The sequence below is a fragment of the Pezoporus flaviventris genome, unplaced genomic scaffold, assembly GCF_033815535.1.
Source record: "Pezoporus flaviventris isolate CSIRO_AGI_PZ_B2104156 unplaced genomic scaffold, CSIRO_AGI_Pfla_v1 ptg000145l, whole genome shotgun sequence".
Taxonomy (NCBI): domain Eukaryota; kingdom Metazoa; phylum Chordata; class Aves; order Psittaciformes; family Psittacidae; genus Pezoporus; species Pezoporus flaviventris.
Genome location: NW_026892693.1, coordinates 531330 through 550981, shown reverse-complemented (window position 1 = coordinate 550981; position 19652 = coordinate 531330). Strand labels below are relative to the sequence as shown.

General features: G+C 58.2%; 1 protein-coding gene across 5 annotated transcripts in view; it reads right to left on the bottom strand.

The window, feature by feature from the left end:
* Positions 1-456: 456 nt before the first annotated feature.
* The window catches only part of SYT7 (synaptotagmin 7), a 39552-nt gene continuing 20356 nt past the window's right edge, over positions 457-19652 (bottom strand). Inside the window, exons 4-13 of one of the 5 annotated variants that reach the window (XM_061479220.1) lie at positions 18979-19110; positions 18183-18398; positions 14111-14485; positions 12077-12202; positions 9446-9581; positions 8729-8999; positions 8187-8356; positions 4329-4443; positions 4038-4237; positions 457-1881 (exon numbers count right to left, since the gene is read on the bottom strand). In XM_061479220.1, coding sequence (XP_061335204.1) covers positions 1777-1881; positions 4038-4237; positions 4329-4443; positions 8187-8356; positions 8729-8999; positions 9446-9581; positions 12077-12202; positions 14111-14485; positions 18183-18398; positions 18979-19110 — 1846 coding nt within the window. In that variant the 3' untranslated portion in view covers positions 457-1776. The remainder of the gene's footprint in view (positions 1882-4037; positions 4238-4328; positions 4444-8186; positions 8357-8728; positions 9000-9445; positions 9582-12076; positions 12203-14110; positions 14486-18182; positions 18399-18978; positions 19111-19652) is intronic. The other 4 variants (XM_061479222.1, XM_061479223.1, XM_061479224.1 and 1 more) reach the window with 4 other exon arrangements.

Genomic DNA, 19652 nt, shown 5'->3' with positions numbered 1-19652 from the left:
AGGATTATGACTTCTCTCCAGATTGTCCAAAATCACCTACAGAAGGACTTTGGGGCCTGCTGACCATGGTCCCGCTGCCACCGTGGTCCCCGTGGGATGCGACAGGGATGTCCCCCCTTTGGTAGGAGAAGGAACAAGCAGCCAGGTACCCCAGGGAGGTGGTTTTTTTTTGGGGGGGGGGGGTGTCTGGATGCAGGCTCCCCTATGGAGCACCTTGGGGTTCAGTGGGTGCCCCTCTCCATCACCCTGTGCCTGGTGGGGTGGCACTGGGTGCTGGGCCCCATTGTGGAGCAGGGGTGATGGTGATGGGGTGAAGCACTCTCATGGTCTGTAGCCAGGCTCCTGGCTGTTGGCAGCACCCCAGATGTGGCCTCGGTGGTACCCAAGGAGGGGCAGATCAGTGTCCTCCCCATGGGCGCCTTCGGAGGGGCATGGGAAGACTGAGGATTGGGGTCAATGGGCTCGCTATGGGTGCCCATGGGTGGCTGTGCCCTACCTGAGATGGCTGCGGAGCTGGCAGCACCCACCTCTTCCCCTCCTGCTGCTGTGGGTGCTGTCACATCATACCCAGTGCTGCTGGGGTCCTGCCAGCACCCATGTGCCCCATGGGGAGCTCACCACCACAGGGTGACACCATTGTCACCCCCAAACCCCTGCACCCCATGGGGCTCCCAGGAGGGTCCCATAGCCTCGACCCCAGGGAGCTGGCAGGGATCTGGCACATGAATCCCAATGGGAGATGCTGGCACTGCTCCTGCCAGGCTGGCTGCCCCAAGGAATGCCACCTACCCAGGATGGGGACAATGGCACTTGCTCCGTCCCCTATCCCCAGGGACCCCAGCGCTGGGCACAGGGCTCATGGGGGTCAGCCTGGCTGGAAGGGGATGCTCTGGGGCTCAGCATCCCTTTGTGGGTACCACCACATGGGTCAAGGCCAGTCCCTTGCCCAGCCCTATGGGGACAAGCCCAGGGTGGGGGTAACGTGGGGTGAAAGCTGGGTTAGGGGCAGGATGGAGGGGGGGTGGTCCCCACGCAGTGGGGTGAGCCCCAGGATGGGGTTCTCGACCTCCTGCTCCCAGCGAGCCCATGGACGGAGGTAAAGCATCAAACCCAGCTAAAGGCAGTGCACAAACGAGCCCGCTTTGGCTATCGAACTGTGTCATGGCTTCCGATCCCAGGAGCCCGCGCCTGGCCCGGGAATGGGGGTTACCCCCTCCCATGGGTGCCCCCACCTTCCCCATCCCACCCCAACAGGGGGTTTGGGGAGGGCGGTGGGGATGAGGATGGGCAATGGAAGGGGGGAGCTCCATGGCCCTGCTCAGGCGACGCTGACGGCTCGGAGAGGTTCTATTGAGCTGGAAGGGGAAGGGAAAGGGGGGGACCCCTCTTGCCTGGCCCCCTGCAATGGGGGGGGGGGGTGTGTTGAGGCTGGGAAGGGGCAGAGGGGCTCCCAGGGAGCGGGGCTGGAAGCACTCATTGAAGTCCTGCCCAATGGTGGGATGGGGATGGGGGGGGTCTGGCACCCATCTCCAAGCTGGGGGGGGGGGGTTGGGGGGTGGGTCCTGGGTACCCCAGCGCTGGGATGAGGTGAAAGCAAAGGGGTTGGTGGGCTCCATCCCCCTCCTACCGCAGGGTCCCCACGAGCCGGGCGCTGTCCTGCTGGTGCCTCAGCTCCCTCCCACCTGGGAGGCCTGAGGAAGGGTGATGGGCGCTGGGAAGGTGGGGGGACCCCCGGCCCCGCAGTCCTTGGTTTGGGGGGGGGGGTGGTGGGGGTGCTCAGGCCTTCAGCTGGTGCCACTGTGCCACTGCCTGCCGGGGACGGGCGATCATGTCCTTCCAGTGCTTCACCTCCCCGGGGCCGCTCTTCCAGGACAGGTAGATCTGGGAGGGGGGACACGACAGGAAGGACTTGGACCCATGGCTCCGCTATGGGAGCCTCCAGTCCCATCCTGCTCCCTATGTGTGTGGCTGTGTTCATCCATCAGTTTTCCATATGGTGACATGGAAAACCACGTGTGCCAAGGCCTCCCTGGAGAAGAATTTGCTGCTAATTTTGCCAACTGAAGTGATCGGCCCACTACTGGCTATGGTGGGGTGGCCAGGGCATGGGCCTCACCATCAGCATCACTGTGTTGCTTTAATGCTGCAGTGCTCCCAGCAGCTTAATGCAATGTGGTGGCATCATGGGCACTGGCTGTCCATTCGTCCATTCATCATTGATCCATCCATCCATCATTGATCCATCCATCCGTCATTGATCCATCCATCCATCACTGATCCATCCATCCACCCATCATCCATCCATCCATCACTGATCCATCCATCCACCCAACACTGATCCTTCCATCCATCCATCATTGACCCATCCATCCATCATTGATCCATCCATCCATCCATCACTGATCCGTCCATCCATCACTGATCCATCCATCCATCCATCCATCCATCCATCACTGATCCATCCATCGATCCATCTGTCCATCCGTCCATCCATCATTGATCCATCCATCCATCACTGATCCATCCATCCATCACTGATCCATCCATCCATCACTGATCCATCCATCCATCATTCATCCATCCACCCATCCATCCATCATTGATCCATCCATCCATCATTGATCCATCCATCCATCACTGATCCATCCATCCACCCAACACTGATCCTTCCATCCATCCATCATTGACCCATCCATCCATCATTGATCCATCCATCCATCCATCACTGATCCGTCCATCCATCACTGATCCATCCATCCATCCATCTGTCCATCCATCCATCCATCATTGATCCATCCATCCATCACTGATCCATCCATACATCATCCATCCATCCATCCATCCATCCATCCATCCATCCATCCATCCATCATTGATCCATCCATCCATCACTGATCCATCCATACATCATTCATCCATCCATCCATCCATCCATCCATCCATCCATCCATCCATCCGTCCATCCATCACTGATCCATCCATCCATCACTGATCCATCCATCCATCATTCATCCATCCATCCATCCATCCATCCATCCATCCATCATTGATCCATCCATCCATCCATCCATCCATCCATCCATCCATCCATCACTGATCCATCTATTCATCATTGATCCATCCATCCATCCATCCATCTATTCATCATTGATCCATCCATCCATCCATCCATCCATCCATCCATCCATCACTGATCGATCCATCCATCCATCATCCATCCATCCATCACTGACCCATCCATCCATCCATCCATCATTGATCCATCCATCCACCCATCATTGATCCATCCATCCATCCATCACTGATCCATCCATCCATTCACCCATCATTGATCCATCCAACCACCGACCCATCATCCATCCATCCTGATGGCACAGTCATGCTCATGCCACCAGTGATGCTCCCACTGGGGACACTCCTGTCCATCTCCAGCATCCCACCATTCCATCCCACCCCTTCCCAGCTTCATCCCAATCTCCACGTTTCCTTGATGACAGCACTGCATTGGGGGATCACCAGCTCTCTTTTGCCATCACTACTCTAAGGAGCAGTGAGCTCAATGGGTTTAACTGCATCAAATCCAGAGGGAGGGAATTCCTCCCTTCCTGTTTTTGGGAAGTGATGGGTAATCCCGGTGTGGGGATGGAGGCTGGGGTCTGTCTGGGGGTGGACCCACCATGGCACACAGGAGCCATAGGAGGCTTCAATTTGTGTCTTGCTATAGGTAGACTTACGCAGGTTGAAGCTCACCATGGCACAGGCTATGGGCATGGGGCTCCATCATCTCAATGCTCATAGAACCATAGAACGGTTTGGGTTGGAAAAGACCTTCAGATCATCCAGTTCCAAGCCCCCTCACACCAGATGAGTCCTTGCCACCACACACCATGGCCGTGCAAAGCCAACGCAAGGGAACCCCACCACACTCCACCTTCCTCTTCAGCTTGAGCTGACACCACCGAGCAGGGACCCGGTTGTCCCCCATCTGCCACCCTTATGTAGGACCCTCCACCCCACCCCGGTGCCATGGGACCCACCTTGCCGATGACATCGTTGCGGCTCAGCCTGTCCTTGTCCATGACGGTGATGACGATGGTGGTCTCGCGCAGCCGCTCCGTGGGGATGTCGAAGGCGAAGGACTCGTTGAAGACGGGGTTCAGGCACCGTTTCATCACCACCGTCTTCTTCTTCTCCACCCGCTTGTCCTTGTACATCAGCCAAACCTTCACGTAGGGGTCTGGGTTGGGGGGGGACACACAGGAGATGCTCTCAGCCCTGGCCTGGCATGGAGCAATGGTACCCAACGCGGCGAGAGGTGGAGCTCGTACCTGACGTGCCCCCGATGTCCATGGCTTTGAGGTTCCGTGCTTTGATGATGTTCACCACGATGGAGTTGGCGGAGGGGTTGTAGCACAGCGACAGCAGCAGCTCCCCACGGCTTCCCTGTGGGACCCACAGAGGCCCAAGCCTTGAGAGGGCACCCAAAGCCCCCATGTCCCACTGTGGGTGCAGGGTGCTGAGATGGGAACCCCTCTTCCGGAGCTGTCCCAAGGTGGGGCTTTGGGGCCACAGGGAAAATCAGGGCAGGAGGAAACGGGGCCGTTCCCACTGGGACATTGTGTGGTCCTGCTGGAGGCAACTTTCAGTTTAGATCTACTCAAACCAGCTTGTTTTGACCCAAAATGAGATGCTCTGGACTATTTTGGATCTAGCCAAAATGGCTTGTTTTGACCCAAAATGAGATGCTCTGGACTATTCTTGATCTAGCCAAAATGGCTTGTTTTGACCCAAAAGGAGATGCTCTGGGCTATTCTAGATCTAGCCAAAATGGCTTGTTTTGACCCAAAATGAGATGCTCTGGGCTATTCTAGATCTAGCCAAAATGGCTTGTTTTGACTCAAAATGAGATGCTCTGGACTATTCTAGATCTAGCCAAAATGGCTTGTTTTGACCCAAAAGGAGATGCTCTGGGCTATTCTAGATCTAGCCAAGAAGGCTTGTTTTGACCCAAAATGAGACGCTCTGGACTATTTTGGATCTAGCCAAAATGGCTTGTTTTGACCCAAAAAGAGATGCTCCGGACTATTTTGGATCTAGCCAAAATGGCTTTTTTTGACCCAAAAGGAGATGCTCTGGACTATTCCAGATCTAGCAAAAATGGCTTGTTTTGACCCAAAAGGAGATGCTCTGGACTATTTTGGTTCTAGCCAAAATGGCTTGTTTTGACCCAAAAGGAGATGCGCTGGGCTATTCTAGATCTAGCCAAAATGGCTTGTTTTGACCCAAAAGGAGACCCTCTGGACTATTCTAGATCTAGCCCAAATGGCTTGTTTTGACCCAAAAGGAGATGCTCTGGACTATTTTGGATCTAGCCCAAATGGCTTGTTTTGACCCAAAAGGAGACCCTCTGGACTATTCTAGATCTAGCCCAAATGGCTTGTTTTGACCCAAAAGGAGATGCTCTGGACTATTTTGGATCTAGCCCAAATGGCTTGTTTTGACCCAAAAAGAGATGCTCCGGACTATTCTAGATCTAGCCCAAATGGCTTGTTTTGACCCAAAAAGAGATGCTCTGGGCTATTCTAGATCTAGCCCAAATGGCTTGTTTTGACCCAAAATGAGACGCTCTGGACTATTTTGGATCTAGCCAAAATGGCTTGTTTTGACCCAAAATGAGATGCTCTGGGCTATTCTAGATCTAGCCAAAATGGCTTGTTTTGACCCAAAAGGAGATGCTCTGGACTATTTTGGATCTAGCCAAAATGGCTTGTTTTGACCCAAAATGAGATGTGCTGGGCTATTCTAGATCTAGCCAAAATGGCTTGTTTTGACCCAAAAGGAGATGCTCTGGACTATTTTGGATCTAGCCAAAATGGCTTGTTTTGACCGAAAATGAGATGCTCTGGGCTATTCTAGATCTAGCCAAAATGGCTTGTTTTGACCCAAAAGGAGATGCTCTGGACTATTTTGGATCTAGCCAAAATGGCTTCTTTTGACCCAAAAGGAGATGCGCTGAGCTATTCTAGATCTAGCCAAAACGGCTTGTTTTGACCCAAAAGGAGACCCTCTGGGCTATTCTAGATCTAGCCCAAATGGCTTGTTTTGACCCAAAATGAGATGCTCTGGGCTATTCTAGATCTAGCCAAAATGGCTTGTTTTGACCCAAAATGAGACGCTCTGGACTATTCTAGATCTAGCCAAAATGGCTTGTTTTGACCCAAAAGGAGATGCTCTGGGCTATTCTAGATCTAGCCAAGAAGGCTTGTTTTGACCCAAAAGGAGATGCTCTGGACTATTTTGGATCTAGCCAAAATGGCTTGTTTTGACCCAAAATGAGATGCTCTGGGCTATTCTAGATCTAGCCAAAATGGCTTGTTTTGACCCAAAATGAGATGCTCTGGACTATTTTGGATCTAGCCAAAATAGCTTGTTTTGACCCAAAAGGAGATGCTCTGGGCTATTCTAGATCTAGCCAAAATGGCTTGTTTTGACCCAAAATGAGATGCTCTGGGCTATTCTAGATCTAGCCAAAATGGCTTGTTTTGACCCAAAATGAGATGCTCTGGGCTATTCTAGATCTAGCCAAGAAGGCTTGTTTTGACCCAAAAGGAGATGCGCTGGGCTATTCTAGATCTAGCCCAAATGGCTTGTTTTGACCCAAAATGAGATGCTCTGGACTATTTTGGATCTAGCCAAAATGGCTTGTTTTGACCCAAAATGAGATGCTCTGGACTATTCTAGATCTAGCCAAGAAGGCTTGTTTTGACCCAAAAGGAGATGCTCTGGACTATTTTGGATCTAGCCAAAATGGCTTTTTTTGACCCAAAAGGAGATGCTCTGGGCTATTCTAGATCTAGCCAAAATGGCTTGTTTTGACCCAAAATGAGATGCGCTGGGCTATTCTAGATCTAGCCCAAATGGCTTGTTTTGACCCAAAATGAGATGCTCTGGGCTATTCTAGATCTAGCCAAAATGGCTTGTTTTGACCCAAAATGAGATGCTCTGGACTATTTTGGTTCTAGCCAAAATGGCTTGTTTTGACCCAAAAGGAGATGCGCTGGGCTATTCTAGATCTAGCCAAAATGGCTTGTTTTGACCCAAAAGGAGACCCTCTGGACTATTCTAGATCTAGCCAAAATGGCTTGTTTTGACCCAAAAAGAGATGCTCCGGACTATTCTAGATCTAGCCCAAATGGCTTGTTTTGACCCAAAAGGAGATGCTCTGGGCTATTCTAGATCTAGCCAAAATGGCTTGTTTTGACCCAAAAAGAGATGCTCTGGGCTATTCTAGATCTAGCCCAAATGGCTTGTTTTGACCCAAAATGAGACGCTCTGGACTATTTTGGATCTAGCCAAAATGGCTTGTTTTGACCCAAAATGAGATGCTCTGGGCTATTCTAGATCTAGCCAAGAAGGCTTGTTTTGACCCAAAAGGAGATGCGCTGGGCTATTCTAGATCTAGCCAAAATGGCTTGTTTTGACCCAAAAGGAGATGCTCTGGACTATTTTGGATCTAGCCAAAATGGCTTGTTTTGACCCAAAAGGAGACCCTCTGGACTATTCTAGATCTAGCCAAAATGGCTTGTTTTGACCCAAAAAGAGATGCTCCGGACTATTCTAGATCTAGCCCAAATGGCTTGTTTTGACCCAAAAAGAGATGCTCTGGGCTATTCTAGATCGAGCCAAAATGGCTTGTTTTGACCCAAAATGAGATGCGCTGGGCTGTTCTAGATCTAGCCAAAATGGCTTGTTTTGACCCAAAATGAGACACTCTGGACTATTTTGGATCTAGTCAAAATGGCTTGTTTTGACCCAAAAGGAGACGCTCTGGACTATTCTAGATCTAGCCAAGAAGGCTTGTTTTGACCCAAAATGAGATGCTCTGGGCTATTCTAGATCTAGCCAAAATGGCTTGTTTTGACCCAAAATGAGATGCTCTGGACTATTCTAGATCTAGCCCAAATGGCTTGTTTTGACCCAAAATGAGACGCTCTGGCAGCTTTGCACATTAAAATAAAGATGTGGGATGAGAAACCCGTCCAATGGACACCAAACCTCCTCCCAAGGCAGAAAAGTCCCCATCGGGGTAGCAAGAAGGTGCTGGTCCCATTGGGACACCCCAGAAACGGGGGGGAGCCTCCCCTTGAGGACTGTGCCCCTGTTTTGGAGGGGGAGCAGGGCCTTACGCTGCCATCGCTGCAGGGCTTCAGGTCCTTCCAGAAGGTCTGCATCTGGGTGAGATCCACCTTGTTGAGGGGGATGGACACCTCCCCAATGGGGTCGTTGCGGCTGAAGCGGTCGTAGTCCAGCACCTGGAGGTACAGCACCCGCTGCACCACCTTCTCGTAGGGGAACCCTGTGCCAGAGATGGAAGAGGAGGAAGAGCCATCATGGTCATGCCAATGAGCACCCGATACTCTTCCTTGTGTTGATGAGGAGATGTTGACACGAGGGAGCAGACCATGGCGTGAGCGGTGGTAGGTTAATTCCCATGTACGCACCCACCCATGGGTGCTTGATGGGAGAAGAAGGACCCCCCCCACATGTCCCTTATATGCAGAGCAAACACCTCCAACGCGGCCTTGATAGCTTGGCCAACCCATCGCATCAGTGGTAGCCATCACGTTGGTGGCTTGAGCTGAGCAGACCCAGCCAAGGAGGGAGGGAATAGGGTCCCACCACCGCCCTGCTCCCATCCCAGTCCACTCCAGCCCATCCCAACCCCTACCTTCGAAGAGGAAGGTCTCATTCCAATGCGGGTTGAGGTTCTTCCGCTTCACCTTGGTCTCCAGCTTGTGCTTCTTGTCGGGGAGCAGGTAGATCTTGACAAAGGGGTCGCTGGTGCCGCTGAAGTCCTTGGCCGGCAGCTCCTGCGCCTTCATGATCTTCACGGTCAGGGTGGACTCCTGGAAGTTGTAGCCGACGCTGAACTGGATGCGGCCCAGGTTCTCCCGGCTGATGCCATCGTGGGCCTCGTCATCCTCGGAGCCCGGAGAGAGCTGTGGCAAGGGGAGAAGGGCGATGAGCTCCTGGGGACCACCAGTGGGGTCTGCACATCCTTGTCCCCCCCCTTTTTAGCACCTCTACACCAGCACCCAACCTCCAACCCCGCGAGCTGTCGCTGGGCATCAGCTTCTCAACCAGCCCCCTGTCAGCAGCATCACCTCGGATGACTCCTGGCTCCGCGCCGTGCATCCCAAGGATGGGAAGTGCCAATTAGCCAAATTCCTCCTGACAACCATCCCTCACATCTCCATCACTGCTTCATCATGCTTGGCCCCGGGGGGATGGCTGCGTCACCTCGGTTGTGACACGGACGTGCCACTGCTTAAGGCACCGGGTGGGCACAGGGAAGAGCCAGAGGGATGCGAGAAGACACCCATATGGTACCCAGCCAGGGCTACCAACCATGGGGAGCCCGTCCCCATCACTCCCCATCACCCACCATGAGCATCTCGCTGGTCAGGGAGTTGACCAGGTCGGAGACGGAGGAGCGAGGCTCCGTCTTGCGGTCGGACTCATCGTGCGGCGGCTGCCCGGGCACCGGTGCCGTGGTCACCGCCTTGCCACCGGCCGGTAACCTGGGGAAAGAGAGGCCGGGACTCAGAGGAGAGGGGCTGAGAGCCGAGGGTGAGACAGCGAGGGGCTCCCCGGGCACCCTCTCCCAGCGGATGCTGCGCCTGGGCTGGGATGCAGGGCTGGGATGCAGGGATACCCCGCACCGGGGGCTGCGTGCCACCAGCATCCCCGCCTCCTGGTTGGTGCAGGCAGCTGGTTCTGCCTGTGCTGCTGCCAGCTCATGCCCTAAGACCTGCGCACACCACCTCAGAGCACAACAGAAGGTCCCACGGTGCCCATGTCTCCCCCAGCACCAGCAGAACCCATGGTGATACTGGGCCAGCCACTCAGCCATGTGGCCACCCAGTCCCTGTCTGCACCTCACACGGCCCCTTTCCACCCTGGTGAGGTCCAGTGTAGCTGACACACTGTGAGTGAGCTCGGCACCCGGTGCCAACCACCCCTTGTCCCTCTGCCATAGAGCCCCCCTGTGCCCCACAGCCAGGACCACTGCCCTGGTTCTAGAGAGCGGGTCTGGAGGGGCTGCGGCTCCTGGCTGGTTGCGGGATGATGGACACGGTGCCAGGGAGGGAACATCCCAGAGGGAAGGTGGAGAGCCAGGAGCACACAAACAGAGCAGCAATGGAGGCACCCCACCAAGGCCACGCTGCCACGATGCACAGGGCCAACAGGGATGGGGCAGCACCGGGTGGCCCCATGGTGCAAAGGGAGGGTACGTGCACACAGACAGCACCCCACGCTGCACCCAGCCCGAGCCGAGACACGATGCTGGGGTACACACAGCCCCAGAACGGCCCCACAAGGTCACAAAGCCACCATCATGCCACTGGGACACGCCAAGCACACGCAGACACGCACACACACACTGATGGAGATGCAGAAGGGGGACCTGGGGGGTGATGGGGGTGGCAGCACCGGGGGGCCGCCCTCTCACACACGCACGCGGTTCAGCCGCCCCGCTGGGACGGCACCAAGCGAGGACCGGAGAGCCCGAGGTAGCTGGGGAGGTAAAACCGGGTTAAAACCAGAGGGAAAATGGAAGCAGAGGAGCTGGTGGTGGGAGCCGCTGGGGCGAGAGGCGCCGGTGGAGCCGTGGGTGCCGGGGTGCGGGCACCGTGTGCCAGCGGAGGTCGAGGACAGCAAGAAAGAAAGAGCAAGGAAAGAGCAAGAGAAGGAGGAGAAGCATCATCCGCTGCTGGCCTGCAGGGAGGGAATGGGGAGAGAGGAGCGGGGAGGTGAACGGACGGAGAGAGCTTGCTTGGTCGCCGGGACAGGAGCCGCGCCGAGGAGCCGGGCTGGAGCCGCCGGGGATGGGCTGGAAGGAAGAAGCTGAGAACTAGGGATGGAGGAAACGTTTTGGGGTGGAAGAGCGGGAGGTCGGCAGCGCCGGGTGGGCAGGAAGGAGCAGAGGGTGAAGCCAATGCTGGCTGAGCCCCCCTCCGTGTCCCATGGGATGCAGGGGAATAAGGAGCAAGGGATGGATGTGGAGGCCATGCATGCGCCGGGATGGGGCTTTGGGACCAGCGAGCTGGGGGAAGCAGGGAGCAGGGTCTTGCTGCGGCCCCCACCGCCACGCAGGGACCCCCATCCCCGTCAGCCAGCACAGGGCAGGTAGCACGGGCCCGTCTGCTCAGCGCGGAGCCGGCTAAAGGGAAGTGCTAAAAGATGGAGCGAAACCAAGCGGGTGCAGGGTTAAAAATAGGCGCTGGGAGAGAACGGTGCCAGTTCATCCCCACGGCGAGCACACGGCGGGGGGGGGGGCAGAACCCGCCGGCTTCACACCTCCTCCCCGCTCCCGAGAGGGGATTAACACCCGCTCCCGGCAGCACAGGGCCCCTCTGCTCCTGTCGGGGCTGGTGCCAGATGTGGTGCTGAGCCTTTGGCACCCCGAGAAGGCAGGAGCAGGCGGAGGCGCAGCTTGCTTGGAGGAAAAAGGGGAGTAACGCGTGTGTCCGTGTCCCCCCCCCCCCCCCCCAAGCCTGTTGCGCTTGCTCTGCCCCTGGTTGAGCACTGAGGCTCTAAGGGATGAACACAAGCCGCTGCAGGGATGTCCGCGCATCCCTCGGGGTGCTGCCAGCCCCGCACCGGGCTGCAAACGGCGCGATGGACCAGACATGCGTTAGGATGGGATGCGGCATCATCGGGGGCATCCCATCCGTGCGTCCCTGCTCCCGAGGTGGGCCTCCCCCCCCCCCCCCCGCCCCCAGCATGCAGCCGGGATGGGAGGGCTGGAGGTGGGGATGGCAGGAGGGGAAGGGCAGGGAGGGAGGAGGAAGGGATTAAGGGGTGGGGGGGTTCCTCTCGGTGCCGCTGCTCCAAAGGCAGAACCGCGGATGCCGGCGGGCGAGAGCTGCAGTCGTGCCGGTGCCCGCTGGGGCCACCCTGTGCCGCTCCAACCTTGGCGCTCCACGAGGCCAGCCTCCTCCTCCTCCTCCTCCTCCACCCTGCGTGAGGCCCTGGTCTCCTCCTGCGGGACTGCCCTCGTCCTCGCTCATACCTCTTGTCCCCCTGAGCGTTCGGCTGGTTCGGCTGCGTCCCAGCGGGTTGCAGGTCGGGGATATTGGCAAAGTCATCTTGCTCTGAGAGTCCCAAAACCAGGGATAACACCACCATCCGGCCTTCCCTGCCCAGGCATCCCCGCAGGCAGCGGGAGAGAGAGAAAGAGAAAGAGGAGAACACAGCATCAGGCAGAGAACAGGCAGGAGCCGCTGGCGCACCGAGGGTCCCCCGATGGCAAAGGGACCCCGGCTCTGCCCGCTGGAGGTGATGGGCACAGAGGGCTGTGGGGAGAAAGGTGCCAGCTCCTGGGACACATGGGTACCACCACCACCCTTCTCCTCCACTGGTCCAGGCAGGGAGGATGCCAAAGTCCTGCCGAGGGGGGGAAAGATGATGCCCAGAGGGGCTGGGGATAAGGGGCAGAGCAACAGGAGCGAGGTGCCAGCATCCTTCCAGGGAGGAGGAGATAGCAGTGCCGTGGCTGAGGCTCTTTGCCAGTCTCTGGCACTGCTGGCACAGCCTCCCCGGGCCTGTAACCACGTTTATGCCATGGTGATAGCAGGATAAAGAGGAAAAGCAAAGTGAAAGCTTTGGGAAGCAGCTCTGGTGAATGGAAGCAGCTCCTCCGCCGGGAAGCAGTGCGCTGGGTCGGCACATTGCAGCTCTGCGGCTCTTCCTCCCATCCCAGCAATAAAGGCTGGGATCCAGCACCAGGAAACAGGGGGAATGCGACCCTTGGGATGGCGAATGAGGCACATCACATTGGGAAGCTGGCAAATGGGGCCTCTTGTGGGAGAGGGCAGAGCTGGCATCAGGAAGAGCCGGCAGGCACCGGCTGGCTCGTGGTGAGGATGGGGGGGTTCAACTTCTCCATTGCTGCCTATGGAGGCAGAAGTGGGGTGGGCAGCCAAATTCGTGTCTCTTAGGGCATTTCCCACCTAACCCTGATGCAGAAGGTGCTGCACTGAGCAGGATCAGACCTGTGTCCCCTACCCTGAGCACTACCAGCCTGTGGGAAGCGCATCCAGGACCTCAGCATCCCCTTTCCTGGGGCTCTGGGTGGCAAACAGAGGCCAAGGGGGAGCAGGAGGACCCTGGGGAGGATGGAGGCTGGGGGGGGGGGGGGGGCTGTCTCCATGGAGGAGTGACAGTGTCATGTGCTGGGATGTGGTCACAGCACGGGACTCAGATTAGCCCTCAGTGCTTGAGGGCTGAGAGGCAGTGCTGATACAGGAGATAGGGTTAAGCCAGATTAAAGACCACACGACTGCAGCAGCTCGATATCGGGGCTGAACAGATGCTCACCCCTGCACGGGGGCCACCACCACTGTGGCTGACACCCCCCATTCCTCCTTGGGGCAATGTCATTCCTTGGGGACCGCACCAGTGGCTGTCCCATGGGCTGGAAAATCCCTGCACTCCCTGGGGACCAAAGGAGACCTGAGCACCCACATGGAGAGTGATGGGCAGCAAAGCCAGAGGGCAAAGGAAGTTGGGGAGGGTGAGGGGTCTATCCCTGAGCCCCCAGGTTGGGTGAGCTGGGATGGGGATGGAGGGAGCTGGCTCTTCCCCATGGCCGTGGGTAGCGGTTCCCTGAGGAGGAGCTGGCTGAGCAGAGGAGAGAGCAGAGGGGAATGCAGCAGAGAGGAGACGAGAAGGAGAAAGAGAAGGAGAAGGAGGAGAAGAAGAAAGAGGAGAAGGAAAGGTGGAGGAGAAGGAAAGGAGAAGGAAAAGGAAGAGAAGGAAAGGAGGAGGAAAAGGAGAAGGAGAAGGAAAGAAGGAGGAAAAGGAAGAGAAGGAGGAGGAGATGGAAGAGGAGAGGAAGAGAGAGAAGTGGAGAGGGGAGAGGAGAAAGGAGAGCATTGGGAGAGCAGAGGAGAGAGAATGTGAAGGGGAGCAGAAGAGAATGCCACGGAGAGAGCCATGGAGGGAGCAAATGAGAGAGCGAAAGAGAAAGCAAAGGACAGAGCAGTGGAGAGAGCAAAGGCAGGAGCAAAGGAGCCAAGGGGAGAGCAGAAGAGCGCGCACTTACAGGAAGGACTTCATATCCAAGCCGCGGTTGCGGATCTGCCCCACCACATGGTCCCAGCTGCCGGGGTTGGAGCGGCTCCGGCCGCCGGCCGTCTGATGCTTGGAGCCGGCGGCGATGCCGGGGCGCGCCTGGCCCCCGCGGGAGCCCCGGGCGGTGCCGGTGCCGGTGCCGGCCGAGGAGCCGCTGTGAGCCTGGAGGTGACCCAGGCTCTGGCTGGTGGTGGGCTGGCTGTGGTTGGAGCGCTGGTGCTGGCTGAGGGGCTGCTGCAGACTTTGCTGGCGCATGAGCGTGCGGGGCCTCTGGCATTTGGGGTCGCCTGCTGAGGTGGGGATATACTCAAGGGTAGTGGCTGTGGACAAGGTGGAGTCCTCGAAACTTAGGGAGAGGAAGGGCAGAGGAGAGGAGAGAAAGGAGAAGAAGGTGAAGGGGTAGAATTGGAGGAAGGAAAAGAAGAGAGTTAGAGAGAAGATGCCCCAGCGCAGGGAGCGCTCCGGCAGCGCCCAGCGGATGCAGCCACCGGTTCCTCTGCCCCTGCGCCCCGGCTCGCCGCTGGCCCGGCGCTGTCGCCCCGCTGCCATGTCGCTGGTGATGGGGGTGATGGTGCTGGGTGCCCTCCCTCTCCCGTGCCTGCCGTGCAGCAGCGGGCACCTTCCCAGCGCGCCGGGCGACCTCATCTGCCAGCTGAGGAATTAGGCTGCTGCGTGGAAGGCGAGTCCCGTGGCGCCCGCTCACGTGCTGCCGGTCCCCATCCCCATCTCCATCCCTCCCAACCCGGCACCCGCTGGGCCTCAGCATCACCCGTCCCATGGGACTGTGTCAAATGGGGTCCCACAGTGATGGAGAGGGTCGAGCCACCCGTGGTGGGGACGAGCCAGCAAGCTCCCCAGCGGTGAGGGGAGGGACCCCGTTAGGGTCCAGCCACGCTCCCAGTGCTCCGATAGTGGGATGGGGGTGATGCAGACGCGGGCCCAGTGGGATAGGGAGAGCAGGGAAGCCCGGCCCTGCGTGGAACGGGTTCATCTGGTTGTTGGAAAGGGAACAGCGGGTGCGGGAAGCGGCGGTGCCCATCGCTGGCCATGCAGCACATGCGTGGCATAGCCCATGCAGCCAGGCACGGTGCTGATGCCCACAGCAGCCTGCAAAGCTCGTGGCCGTGAGACCAAGGAGGGTCCATCCAGCCTGGCCAAAGCCCCCAGGACCGCACCAGGCCTGGCCCCACCTCCAGCAATAGCCACGGAGCCAACCGCGGTCCCCTGCATGGTGAAGCTGTGCCGTCGCGCATTGCCAGCAGCGGGGGGCAGAGGGGAGGGGGGGGGGGAAGGATAAAGAGCTTACAACATAAAAAATAGAGGGGAAGAAAGAGCGAAAGGGGAGAGAAAGGGAGAGAGGAGGGGGGGGGTGAGAGGAGCTGAGAGCTGGGATGGATCCAGCCCCATGGAAGGGCTGAAGGCAGCTGGGCAGTGCCCGGGCGCTGCTCCGTGCGTCTCCCCCCCCCTGTGCCTGCCGCCGACCTCCTTTTGCTTTCCTCCCCAGTCCCAAATTAGTTCCATTTACAACCTCTCACTCACAGGAAACTAAATCTGGCTCCTCTCGGCCCCGAGCCAGCCGGAGGTGCGAGCTCCTGCCAGCACCGTGCCAGGCGGCAGCACACCCTGCCTGCACCCTGCCTGCACCCTGTACAACCTGCCTGCACCCTGCACACACTGCAGGTACCCTGTACACCCTGCTTGTACCCTGCACACCCTGCTTGTACCCTGCATACCCTGCCTACATGCTGCACACCCTGCCTGCACCCTGCCTGCATCCCCTCAACCTGCCTGCACCCTGCACACACTGCAGGTACCCTGCACACCCTGCTTGTACCCTGCATACCCTGCCTACATGCTGCACACCCTGCCTGCACCCTGCCTGCATCCCCTCAACCTGCCTGCACTCTGCACACACTGCAGGTACCCTGTACACCCTGCTTGTACCCTGCATACCCTGCCTACATGCTGCACACCCTGCCTGCACCCTGCCTGCATCCCCTCAACCTGCCTGCACTCTGCACACACTGCAGGTACCCTGTACACCCTGCTTGTACCCTGCATACCCTGCCTACATGCTGCACACCCTGCCTGCATCCCCTCAACCTGCCTGCACCCTGCACACACTGCAGGTACCCTCTACACCCTGCTTGTGCCCTGCGTACCCTGCCTACACGCTGCACATCCTGCCTGCACCCTGCACACACTGCAGGTACCCTGCACACCCTGCTTGTACCCTGCATACCCTGCCTGCACTCTTTACAACCTGCCTGCACCCCGCTTAGTACTCTGCATACCTTGCCTGCACGCTTCACATCCTGCCTGCACCCTGCACCCACTGCCTGCACCCTGCACATCCTGCCTGCACCCTGCACACACTGCAGGTACCCTCTACACCCTGCACGCCCTGCTTGTACCCTGCATACCCTGCCTGCACACTGAACATCCTGCCTGCACGCTGCACATCCTGCCTGCACCCTGCATACCCTGCCTGCATGCTGCACGTCCTGCCTGTACCCTGCACACACTGCAGGTACCCTGCACACCCTGCTTGTACCCTGCATACCCTGCCTGCATGATGAACATCCAGCTTGTACCCTGCACACCCTGCCTGCACCCTGCACATCCTGCCTGCTCCCTGCACACACTGCAGGTACTCTGTACAACCTGCCTTTACCCTGCATACCTTGCCTGCACGCTGCATATCCTGCCTGCATGCTGCACATCCTGCCTGCACCCTGCACACCCTGCCTGCACCCTATGCAAGCTGCCTTTATCCTGCCTTTACCACGCCTGCACCCTGCACACCCTACCTGTACAACCTGCCTGCATCCTGCCTGTACCCTTCACACCCTGCCTGTATTCTGTACACCCTGCCTGTACCCTGCATACCCTGTCTGTACAGCCTGCCTGCACCCTGCCTGTACCCTTCATGCCCTGCCTGCACCCTTCATGCCCTGCCTGTGTCCCCTGCCTGTACCCTCTGCCTGTACCCCCTGCTCGCATCCCCTGCCTGCCCTGCCTCTACTCTGCCTGCACACCCTTCTGCACCCATCCGGGTGTCTCCGGTACCAGAGGAGGGCCACAGCAGCTGACCCCCCATGAACACCCCTAAACCCAAAAGCTCTGCACAAAAGAGATGCTGAAAGGCAGGAGGATGCTTCTCTGGTGGCTTCCATTCCCCCTTAGCTCTGCCCTTGCTGCCTGTGCCAGCCCTGTGAGCTACAGCATCGTCCATCCAGCATCCATCTGTCCAGCTGCCAACCCCTCCAGGCTCTGGAGCCAGGAGAACAGAGCCCATCCCCACACCAGCATCACTCCAAACAGGTACTGCAGCTCCCAACAGCGGGGTACACCAACCTCTGGGGCTCCAGGAGGCGGTTGGGGTTTGACCAAGACATCAGGAGTTGCCTTTCCCCTTTGAAAAGGTTTTCTCTCTACCAACAAGGCTGGAAGAAGCCATTGGGAATGAGGAACAGCAGTGCCTTTGCCATCACCACTGAGCTCTCTGAGGGTGCTGGGACCCACCAGGAGCATCGGAACAAGGGAACCAGCGCAGAGACAGAACGCAGGATGGAGCCCACAGCCAGATCATCCACCTATGGTCACTGCCAGCATTGGAGGGTCTCACCAAGACCCTCACCCAGGTTTGCCACTGCCAAAGCTCTGGTTTCCCCCTCAACCTGATAAACCACCATATTCCCAAATTATCTGCCAGTATCAGGATGTGGAGCCGCAAATGAGATGCCGGCACCGGGTCTCATGGGTCAGGGAAGAGGCTGGTGATGGCCACATCCTAGGGATGGGGAGATGGGATTGCAGCTCCTGCCTTTGGGCCGACACCACGATGATGCTCCAGGGAGCCTCACCGGGGACACCGAGCGGCACCGAACAAAGCCACCCTCGGCGCTGGAAACACACCGGGAACAGCACCCGAAGGCGCTTCTCCTGCAGCCAAAGCCCATGGAGGGGCAGGGGCAGCTCCTCAAACTGCGGTGGCTCCCGGTGCCCCCCATCCAAGCACGCTGTCGGTGGTGCTCACTCACTTGGACAGGCTGAGCTTCCCTGCGGCCAAGTGGCTCTGCACCGTGTGCCAGCGGCCTCGCGCTGCCTTCCCCGCGCCGGGCTCGCTGTGGGCAGAGATGCTGCTCCTCAGGCCGTCCTCGCCGAGCCGCTGCTTGTCCCCAGGGCGGCCGTCGCGGTCCCCAGCCAACCCCGCCGCGGCCGATGCCGTCAGCTTGGCCCCTGATAACAGAGAGCCACTGGGCCGGGCCGGCGGCCAGACCCCCCCAGGACAGACAAGGAAGGAAGCCAGACGGATGGACGTAAGAAAAAGAAGGAGCCGTTCGATAGGGAGCAAGGGGGTTACAAGGGAGAGAGCCGGAAAAGGGGGGGACAGACGGACAAGAGACGGACAGACAGACAGAGAGAGAAAGAGAGACATCAGCACTGCAAAAGAAAAGGGGTCCTGGCTTTGGGGGGGGGGGGGGGGGGGTGAGCGGCAGAACCATCCAACGTACAGGGGCAAGGGGAGGGCTCGGGGTGAGGGTCCCGCTCGCCGGCAGCCCAACCCCGGGGCGGGGGGGGACCCGTCCCCACCACCGAGGGGGTGCCCCCCAACGCGCAACCCCATCCTGTGCCGCCGTGGAGAGGACGGGGGGGACCCAGCGGGAAGGAAGGGGTTGCTCGTCTCCATGGGGCGGCCCATGGGTGGCGTGCGGGGTAGCCCGGGAGGAGGAGGAGGAAGGAAGGAAGGAAGGAAGGAGGAAGAGGAGGAGGAAGGCGAGTGGGTGCTGCCCATATACTCACTACACGGAGCAAACCAGGTAAGGAGAGACTCACTTGAGGGAAAGGCGCGGGTCACCGTACGGGGCGTAAGGTGAAATGTTTAGTATAAACTCCTTGGGAGGGTAGGAGCTCCATTTCTGCTGCACTGTGTTGTCATTGTTATTCCAAAAGTCTCTGTCTAGATCGCTACAGCGGCCGGAGACCAGGGCGGAGAGAAAAAAGGGAAATACAAGAGAAAGAAGCTGAATTCCTGTGAGAGGGAAGGAAAAGCAGCCCTCAAGCCCCGGAGCGCCGGGATCCTGCGGAGAGACACGGGGCTGCCCACTCCTCGGCCATCAACACGCACACGCTCACAGGAGGAGAGATGGATGGATGGAGGCATGGAGCAGGGAAGAGCTGTGGAGAGACAGGGAGCGGGCGGCTCCATTGGCTGGGGGGGGAGAGAAGGATGGTGCGGGGTTAGAGAGGTGCTGGTGAGCGCACTGTGCCCGGCACGTGTCTGCATGTCCTGGGTACATGTGTCTGTGTGTCCTGGTACATGTGTCTGCGTGTCCTGGGTACATGTGTCTGTGTGTCCTGGTACATGTGTCTGCGTGTCCTGGGTACATGTGTCTGTGTGTCCTGGTACATGTGTCTGTGTGTCCTGGGTACATGTGTCTGTGTGTCCTGGTACATGTGTCTGTGTGTCCTGGGTACATGTGTCTGCGTGTCCTCGGTACATGTGTCTG